Below are 10,701 nucleotides of genomic sequence, written 5' to 3' on the forward strand. Positions count from 1 at the left end.
TATATTTAAATCTAAAAGTAGTTTAGAAAATACTTACAGCGCTATATGGTATTTTTTTGAAAGCTCGCAGCGTTGCAAACGGTAGAAGAAAAGCAACATAATAGTGTAATTTACACTGTGGCCGTGGGTAATAAAGTATCCACTTTTGAACGGGGACCAACCAAAGCTCGGGATTGATAGGGAAAGGCCTAGGGATGTTTATGAAACTAAGGGAAGTGGAGTTTGGCCGTGGGTGGCGGCGAAAACAGCAGTAGGAGGCCAAAATACCCAAATCAGAGAGTTAGCTTGTGGGGACTATTCCAGCGATGGATTGAGACCGAAAATGGGTGTTTAGGATGACAAGGAGTCGGTGATGAAGTGGTGAAGAGGTGGCGGCCGGAGGTGGAGCGATGGCGGCAAATCGGAGCAAAAGCCGCTTGGCTTGAAGGTGGTTTTCCGGTTAAACGGCAGCACAGATGGGGCCAAGATTTTGTGGGGAGGTGCGCCAGCCGGAGGGGAGTCAGGTGGGAGGGGCGGTGTGCTGCACGGCAGTGGCCGGCAGCAGGTCTGGTTGGCTGGCCAGACAGCATAAGGGAGAGGAGAGAGAGAAAGAAAAACGCACAGGAGAGAAAGGAAAAGCGCTGGGAGAAGGAAAAAAGAAAGAAAAGAGAAGAAAGAGAAAGGAAAAAGAGAAAAGAAAAGATGGAGGAAAAGAAATGAGGTCCAATCCTCACCTCTGGAGTCCAAAAACTGATCCAACGAAAACAACTTGAAAGCAATAAAACCAAGAAAATATTTTAAACACAATGTAAAGCTAAAATATAATAAATAACTAATAAAAACTAATTACTTAATTTTAAAACTAAAGATAAGCTAAAATAAATTAAACAGCAATTTAAACTTAACAACAATTTAAAATCCACTTAAAATCTGATAATTTAAAATAAAAGAACTATTATTTTAATTAAATTAAAATATTCCTTCAGTGAAAATATATGTAAAAACGGAATGTCACATTTGTTATAGAAGTAACTAAACTCAATACAAATTGTACGTGATACGTAACCCACTAGAAATACAACAGCAAAGGGATTCTTGTGTCAAAAGCTTGGACTAAATGACAAGGGTCAACTCGATTAAGTCAATCGTGAAGGTTTATGATGCTTAAGGGAACTAAACTTTTTAGATTTAATGGAGTTATTTAGGATAATAATTTGAGAAAATCACTTCCACTATTGCGGTCATTGGAAATTTTTTGAGGTTTACATAGCAATAAGAATTTTTGTGAAATGGGATGACAAGTGTCCCAATGGGAGGATGACACGTGGCATGAGAAGGACTTACCACTTCAATGGAAATGGTGATCTGTTCTTATTAAGGGGAGGTTTGGGGGTAGAGATGAGAATTTTGAGTTTGAGATGAGAGTTTAAAATATTAGTTTTAGTAATATTATTGTATTGGGATTTGAAAAAGTTGTATTGGGATTTGAAAAAGTTGAATTATTTATTATATTTTGTATGAGGATTTGGGAAAAGTGTAATAATGAGATAAGAATTTTGAGTTTGAGATGAGAATTTTAGATTTCTAAACCTGCAGAGTTCCTCTTCGGAACAACCAATCTGGTAAGAACAGAATAACAACCCCCAATTATAAATAGACACGTAGGATAGTGATCTAAATTTACACTACACATACACACACCTAATTAAAATCCATAACAAATGAAAAAGAGAGAGAAACCATCCCCTTTTCTTCTTCCCTTCTTCCCTCTTCCGTCGAAGCCTCCATCCCTAGAAATTTCATTTTTCTTTTGTAGTCTAACACTCCGCTCGTCAACCCCAAGCATTCAACCTCCTTAAAACCCATGCCACTGTCGTTGCCAACTTCACTCTTCAATGGTGTGCAAGACCTAGAATCTTCGTCGCACAGTTTGAGTTCTTGGTGAGAAACTCCAACTTCACCCTACAATGGATACTGATTTGCCTAGAATATATAACATCTATGGGTTTGCTAACTCTACTGTGAAAGATAAAATATATATATATATTAGTTTGAGAGAGAGAGAGATAAAAGTAATGGAGGGTTGGATGGACCTTATCACTTTGCAACTCACTTACCCAACCCAAACTACAACTCACTTTACCTATTCCCCAAATCTACAAAAACATATGGATTTCTATCTATACATATGAATGGCCCCAGCAATGATGGCGTTGATCACCAAATGAAATCTTTTGATTCCAAAAAAACTCCCGCCAACATTAAGGCTTATCAACCCACTCATTTTCAGCAGCAATTCGTCCATAGATACTACCACCCATCTTTCCAAATGACCCCATTGAGGCTAAGCCTGTGTATATATAAGAGTAATTAGATACAGTAGTACGTTCCTACTAGGGGAATTTCTGGGGTTGGAACTTTGGGACTTTGGTGGAAGAGAGAAGAAGAAAAGAAGATGACCATAGTGGGAAGCATACACCCGATAAACTGTAGTCAAGCGTATAAGATTTAAAATGGAGGAGCTACATGGCAATAGTTTATTGGAAGGCTATTATTTGGATATTAATAGTTGGACCCGTGAGAAGGTTTTCTCTTTTATTAACTCTTGGAGGCTAGATTGGTAAGGAGGGTCTAGCTAGATTTAGTAGAAATTGGAGGTCCAAGCTTGTTAAGGAAAGGCCCAAGGTGAGGCCCAACTTAGTAAACATTTGAGGCCCAAGACCAAGGCCCATATTGAGGCCCAACTTGGAGGAAATTTAAAGCTAGAGACTAGCAAAACTGTAAGGCGTATTTATAAAGTTTTTAGGCGAGTGTAACCTTACTTGGTTTCTCTACAGTAGGCCATATTTCCATAATTATCCAGTTTTTAATAAACAAAATTTTATCTAGAATTATAAATGATCACTTTTCTTTTTCTTAATATTTTATTAGGGGTGGCAATTCGTATTCGCAGATCGTTGTGTCATGTCAAGTCATAAACATTTAACTATATGGATCAATCTGAACACGACCTATTAAGCTAGACAAGTCGATTAGACATGTAAATCCTTAAACGACCTATTTAAATAAAGGGCATGTCATGTCGTGTAATCTGTTACAAACAGTTTAATAACTAATCAGAAATGTGTCAAAATGATATGACTCATTTTAACCGTTTCATGTAAGTGGATTGAACTAACCCATATAACCCAATTGATCCAATTAACATAATTTTACATAAAAGTTCAAATATATATTTATTAGTTGCAAGAGTATCTCAAAACAAAAAGACTAATTACTAACAACAGATATTAATATTTTTCAGATTTTAACTGATAATAAAACCAATACTACAAACCAAACTATAACAAATATGAGCATAGGTTCAGAATTTCAATTCCAATAATAAAAACATAAGCATATTGAAAAATATCAATATTATAATCCAATAATAAAAAATTTTAATTTTGAAAGAAAATTTAAAAGGGTCTATTTCGGGTTAAGAGGTTTGACCAATTAATGACTCGTTCATTAATTGTAGCTTAATGCGTCAACCTCATGTTTTGACTCCATTCATATTAAACTCAAATCTCTAAATTTTGGATCATGTTGGCGTTGGGTTCATGGATCAGGTGACATATCGCCATCCTTATATTTTATCAAAATTTTTGCTGATAAAAATTGATAATATAAATTATTAGAAAAATAATAATCCATAATAGAAGTTGACAGCTTTAATAATTAGAATTATAAATTAAAAAAACTATGTTAGAGCAAAATTATAAGAATCCAAGAAAAATATTATTTATTATAAAATTGTAAATTAACTATATATTAAATCGTGTCCGTACTAGGACTTTAAAATAGCTTAATACACCTGTTGAATGAATAGGTATTAATTTGTGAGAAACGAAAGTTTTTCATTAGTGTAAACATTTGAATAAGTAATTTATAAATTGGAAACACCCCCCATAAAATTTTATCCGTATCGAGACATTAATATTCATTCATCTTCTAAATAAGAGAAAGTTTCAATATGGATCACATAATTGGCATTTGTAATACATTGATATCTATTCCTTCAAGGGTTATATTCAGCCACTTTTTCTTCTTTCTTTTGACGAAATTATAGATAATATTCCAAGAACAACAGCAAACAAAGTGACTCGATCAAACATGAGCATATAAACATAGAGATGATCAATTTTTTAAACTAATTAATATTAGCTCTCCATGTAACTGAGTTTTTTTTTTTTTTAAATGTGAATTCATTCATTCATCATAACGAAGCTACAAATGTGACTTATGAGTATAGAAAAATCCAAACTTATAAGCCAAACTACGCATCAATACTGGAGCATCCCCGCACACTAAGTGACGGACTTTGTCTCAACTTCTAACCTCTCTAAAACGAGAGAGCATTCTTTATAATACAGAATATGTTTACATTAAAGTCATAGAGCAATATTGTAAATCTCTTAAAAATTTCAAATTAGGATTAAAGTTCAAAATTATTATTTTATCATAAAGCATTAAAATATATTTTTCACATGTGTATGAATATTTTGAAAATTAAATTTGAAAATTTTGAAAGATGATTGATTGTCATCTTTCACATGTGCATGACATGATAAAATGTTTGAACTTTGAAAATATTAAAGATGATTGATTGTCATCTTTCACATGTGCATGCTTTATTTGAATATTTTCAAAAGTGATTGATGCTTATTTTGACTTATGTAAAAGGTAGATGATTTTGTTTGAAAAATTTAAAACGTAAAGTGTGCTCCTTATGTCATATGTAAAAAGTAAAAAAATTAGATTTGAAATTTTTGAAAAGTAAAGTGTGCTCTTTTTGTCATATATAAAAAGTAAAAAAATTAGGTTTGAATTTTTTGAAAAGTGAATGATATTGTCTTTGACATGTGAATATTTTTAAATTTGAATATGAGCTCTCATATGCCTATAAATAGATTATTTGAGAGCTTTACATTTACAACACCAAGAGCATACAACATTCATTCAAAGTTTTCATTCTCTCTTCTCTAAGCAGTGAGCCTTAATCCTTGTTCATTTTGAGAGAGATATAGTTTGCACTGTATTGTTCTTATTTCACTTATTAAGGAGTGTTTTCTGATAACCTACCCACTATCAGCTTTTGTATCAATAAAATGGTGTGTATAAACCTTGTACGTGTAGAAAGTATTCTACACAAGAAATAATTGAATTACCACGTGTAAGGTGATTGTAAGTAGAGGGTTTTCTACACGGATCCTTTGTAGCGGTGTTGTTCAAATGTGTAATAGGTTTCTATCTCCACCTGAATGAGGTTGAATAGTAAATTTGAGGATCTTCAACGGGTAGCTTGAGACGAAAACGTAGGCAGTGGAGCCGAATCTTGTTAACATACTGAGTTTGCTTCTCTCTTACCTTTACTCTTTATATTTATTGTTGTTTCGTATTTTGTTTATATTTTATATTGTATATTTAATTTATAATCGTTATTTTTTTAAATACAACTCAATTCACTCCTCCTCTTGTGTTAGTCATCTGGGTAACAATTTGGTTTTGTTTATTTGTTTGATTTGATTTGTAATTTTGTACATTTTTTGTTGGATTTGTAAGATTTTTCTAATTTTTAAGTTTATTTGGTTTGGTCAATAAGTTTGTTTCAGTTTTTGTTTGGGTTCGTAAGACTTGTAACTTTGCGTTGTACAATTTTATTAGACTTTTTTTATAAAAATATGGTGTTGGATGGGGTGGCAATCCACCCCGACATAGGCACCCGCCCACGGGAACGAGTCCGAGGGACCGAACTCAACCCCCCTTGATCCGGTTAGAGGCCACCCTTCCGGGTAAAGCTTTAAATGAACCATTTGATAACCCACTCGATATTAGTTTGATTAAACTCAAATCAAACTCGACTTTGAGGAAAAGAAAATCATAAAAGTAGATACTCGATTAGTAAATGATGCATACCCAAACTCAAATTACTTATGTCTATACTTTGAAAATACTTCATAGCTATATGTTATTTACTTAAGTACTACTTGAGTCATTAAACTATTGTCACTATTTCATAATTTGTACACTAACTAGTCGGTACTATTTAATAATTTCATATACTATTATGTAAGAAACATATATGAAATGCTATATATACTATATATTATGTGTATCATATTAGTAATTTATGTAAACATATAATATATGATTATTATGGATAAATATCAACTAGTTACAGTCAATACGCTTAGTCTTCTCAGAAGTACTTTGTTGTGAGAACGGTTCGCCAAAGGCTTTGATGCTGGATTAGAGTACAATTTATTCGGATTTGGTTTCCTTCAAGCCATATCTCCCAACAGTTAATGATTGCTATGGATGGTAAACTCGGGCCAAAGCTTGAGTGGATGGGCTTGGATACACCAGATACATGACCGACACTAAGCACTACGACAACAAGTGAAGTTTGGGTTGTGATGCAAGTTTGGAAATAGGTTTTTAATCCAAGAGTTAGGCCCCAGTTAAAACTTAGACTGAACTGATATTAACTCAGTTTAGTCTAATTTTAAGCTGAGTGTAACATTTAAATACCTAACTCTCAAATCATTAAACTAATCTTAACTCAAAACTTTTTTATAGTTGGGATCTACAATTTTTTTCGAGTTAACACCTCTTTACACACTGGACTTACAATCATTTTTAACTTTCTATAAATATATCTAAACTCATCTTAACATCCAAATACATATAAACTCATCTTAAGTAGGCTTCACAAAATTCACTCTACTATCTCAACTCACTATTATTCATAAATAGCTCAATTCATTTTAATTTAACTCAACACTCAAAAGAGATTTTAATGAAGGAAGCACGACAGTTGACTTCAGCATGGAAGGAGATGGTTCGCTTTTCTTAAAGGGGTAGGCTTTGAACTAAACTTTCCATTAACGATTATAGCCACATGCTTGACCTGCTCGTGGGGCGAAAAGCGCTTGTTCTATACTGACAAAAATGAAATATATAATAATAATAATAACAATAACAATAATAATAATAATAATAATAATAAATTGAAAAAAAAAATAAGACTTATAATGGATGTTCCGATCCTGCCTAATATGTATGACATCCATTGGATTTTCTACTTCATGCATTTGATTTCCTGTCTTAATTAAGAGGGGTCATGGAAAGACTCATGATAAATTTTATAAGTTTCTAATTCAATAGATGGTTTATTTGTAAAAATTTCATTAAATTTTGAATTTTATTATTTTTTAATTACTCTAAATTTCTAATTATTAGATTTTATTCAACCACTGAACGAAGGCCTTTCGGAAGATGAAGCAGACATATCCAATGGGCCCGTAGGCCCGTATTTATATTAGACCTTCGGATAAACCCTAAACCCTACCAACAAAACAAAACAAAAACCTAGAACCTTCCACCGCAGTCCAGACCTTGAACCACCCTATAAACCCCTTACTTGTATGGTAAATTGAAAATTCATCCATATTCCGATGGCGAAGCGTCTGATGCCGACACTCAACCGTGTCCTGGTCGAGAAAGTCCTGCCCCCGTCCAAAACCTCCGCCGGCATTCTTCTCCCTGAGAAAGCCTCCAAGGTAGTCCCCGTTTCTTACTCAATGTATATCCATTTTTGTTTGTAACTTGTTTCTCTTTTTCTGGGGTGGTGATTGGTCCCGTTGGTTGTGTAGTTGAACTCCGGGAAAGTTGTTGCGGTGGGACCAGGAGCACGGGATAGGGTGGGGAATCTGATACCAGTGTCTGTGAAGGAGGGGGACACTGTTCTTTTGCCAGAGTATGGGGGTACCCAAGTTAATCTTGGTGACAAAGAGTATGATCATTAGTTCCATCCGTCTCTGTGTTGTTTTCAAGGTCATGTATTTATTTGTTTTTAGTTATTTGTTTTATTTTTGGATGGCTTTTGGTATGTGGGTTTGTGTAGGTTCCATTTATACAGGGATGAGGACATCTTGGGCACTCTTCATGACTGATTCATTTCTTGGATGCAATGGGATTCTGATTTAAAGGAAGAAGTTATGCTTGGGAGTAGGAGAAGTTTGGTTTCAATGGATGTAAACTGATTAGTTATTGGAGTTATTCCATTGATCTAAGTTTGATTTGGCGCATGCTAATGCAACTACTTTATTCAGTGACAATTTCTTTGTTTTCATTTTTATTTGCGCATGCTAATGGAGCAGCAGCAATGACGAAGCAAGTAAAACTTATTTGGCTGTGATCGATTGAGACAGAATCATCACGAAATTTTAGCCATTTCTTTTTCTTTGTTTGATGATTTGCAACCATCTTTATCCACAATGCCCAATGGAAATTCAATAGTTTCATTCAGTAATGTAGTGGGAAGTGGGTTCGAATCATAAAGTGAAAAAGAAAGCTTGCTCAGGAACTGGTAACATGATGAGACAGCTAGAGGTGTTTCAATCCATTAGTTATTTTGAATCAGTACTCCTTATTGTCATCTTGTAATGGACCCACGACCTCTTCACTGTGTTGAGATAGTCAATCACCAAAAGAATAAAAAGAAATGAGAGAGAGAGAGAGAGAGAGAGAGGAGGAAGATGATGATTCAGATAGTTGAACTGCGATGATCATTCCCTCCTTTTCTCTCCAGCTATATGCTCTTCACCAAACGGCAGCGTTTTACACTATTATAAGGAACAAAATTGTAATACAATTAAGGAACAAAACGTCATCTTATTGCGTTTGCCTTATTACAATTACATATATAAAATGGCGTCAAACAATTTATTCAAAACGACTACATACAATTAAAAAATACAGACTCGTTTCTTGTAAAACGACTGCGCTGCACCAAGACTAACTACTTTTAACTATCATTTCTTCTTGACCCTTCTGAAGCTACTGATCTTCACTTCCACCCAGCTTCGCTCTCGTCATCTTCCATGACTTGAGCTCCCTTCAACTCTCCCACTTCAAAGTACCTTGCTCACAAGGTGAGGATGTGTTTCTCAACTGCCGGTAAGGCTCTCACTCTCAGGTGGCTTCTTCTTCATTTATTCGTTGCCATTTCACTAGCACTTCAACTAAAACTCTATGATTTACCTGCTTGCTTTGACTCTCCAAAATCTGCTGTGGTTTAGGGCTCAACTCACCTTACATATCTATTGGGGGAAGAATAGATAAAAGTGACACATGTTGGCCCAATTTCTTCTTCAAATAAGACACATGGAGGACAAAGTGAATTTGTGTGCTAGATGGCAAATCAATTCTGTATGCTACCTTCCCAATCTTGTGAGTCCCCAAAAATGGTCCAAAAAACCTTGGGGGAAGCTTCAGATTCCTTCTTACTACTAACTGTTGTCTATAAAGCTGTAACCTCAAATAAACCCAATCTCCTACTTGAAATTTCCTTTTCAGTCATATGTTTATCATATGACATCTTCATTCTATCTTAAGTAGCCACTAGGTTTGCTTTTAATTTTTTTTTTTATATATGTTCCATTGTCCTCAACACATCATCCATTGCTTGGTTACTAGTCAACCTTGGTACATAAGCCTGAAGCTTAGTACGTGCTACACCATAGACAACCTCATAAGGGTTCAATTTGGTTGATGAATTAGAGGTTGTATTATACCATCATTCAGCAAGTGGTAACCAATCAAACCAAAAAGGTGGTTTATCACTAGAAAACATTTCAAGTACTGTTTCTATCATTTGTTGACAATTTCTATTTGTCCATCACTTTGAGGATGGTAAGCAAAAGTGTATGACAGATTAACTCATTGCAATTTAAAAAAATCCTGCCAAAAGGAGCTAGTGAAAGTAGACCCCTTGTCTGAAATAATATTTATGGGCATCCCATAAAGTTTGAAGACATCAGGCAAAAATAAAGAGGCAACTTTAGAAGCTGTAAGTGGATGCTTCAAGCCATGAGATGAGCATACTTCTATAGTTTAGTGATCTTGTAATGAACTTGAAAACAATATAAAATCAATGCATAGAACATGAAGAATTTACTTGATTCGATCTTAGTGATCTATATCCACGCCAGCAACAGTCAAGAGATTTTCTTTATTAATGATCAAGTACAATCTTGAGATTACAAGAACATTCTCTCATGCACACCTCTCTAATTCTTGGAGCTTATCACACAAGAATATTCTCTCTGTTTTTCTCAGTTTTGAATTTATTATGTATTGTCCCTTGAGTACAAGTTAAGGCCTCTATTTGTAGAATAGAAGACAAGGGAATGAATAATCTTATGTTCCACATCAGCACGTTAATACCTGAGACTTTCCACATGTGCAGCCATATGTTACCTGTGCTTCCATCTAAAGTTCAGTTTGAGTGTTAAGAAATATTGATATATGTTGTGAATAGCGATAAAAAAATAAGTAAAAAGTAATAATAAAATATTAAATAATAGTAAAAAATAATAAATATTAGTAAAAAATAGATAAAAAATAATAATAAAATATATTGAAAAGTATTCTGAGTCCAAACACACCTAAAATGATTGCGACTAAGAGCATTAGCAATAGCTTATTTATTTTTATCTTTATTTTTAAATTTGAATAAACTTCCCTTAAAATTATCTACATTAGCTTATCTATATCTATAATTTTGAATAACTATGCACAGTCATTATTTATCTTTGAAGATGTCTTTTTTCTTCTTCAAATATTATTTTTATTATTTTTTCTTGTCCAAGTTATGAATTTGTATGAAATTAGACT

The 10,701-nt window shown here is 33.9% G+C and overlaps 1 protein-coding gene across 1 annotated transcript; it reads left to right on the forward strand.

Moving 5' to 3' along the window:
• Window positions 1-7,366: 7,366 nt before the first annotated feature.
• On the forward strand, window positions 7,367-8,256 carry LOC122312969 (10 kDa chaperonin-like). Its single transcript, XM_043127655.1, has 3 exons — window positions 7,367-7,583; window positions 7,677-7,816; window positions 7,928-8,256. The coding sequence occupies exons 1-3, from the start codon at window positions 7,479-7,481 to the stop codon at window positions 7,974-7,976; spliced, it is 294 nt and encodes a 97-aa protein (XP_042983589.1). The 5' UTR covers window positions 7,367-7,478; the 3' UTR covers window positions 7,977-8,256.
• Window positions 8,257-10,701: the final 2,445 nt, after the last annotated feature.

This window comes from Carya illinoinensis, chromosome 6 (assembly GCF_018687715.1).
Source record: "Carya illinoinensis cultivar Pawnee chromosome 6, C.illinoinensisPawnee_v1, whole genome shotgun sequence".
NCBI classification, from domain to species: domain Eukaryota; kingdom Viridiplantae; phylum Streptophyta; class Magnoliopsida; order Fagales; family Juglandaceae; genus Carya; species Carya illinoinensis.

Coding starts and splice junctions, on each gene's coding strand:
- LOC122312969 (XM_043127655.1), top strand. CDS start 7,479: ATGGCGAAGCGTCTGATGCCGACACTCAACCGTGTCCTGGTCGAGAAA. Junction 7,584..7,676: donor TCCCTGAGAAAGCCTCCAAG/GTAGTCCCCGTT, acceptor TTGGTTGTGTAG/TTGAACTCCGGGAAAGTTGT. Junction 7,817..7,927: donor GTTAATCTTGGTGACAAAGA/GTATGATCATTA, acceptor GGGTTTGTGTAG/GTTCCATTTATACAGGGATG.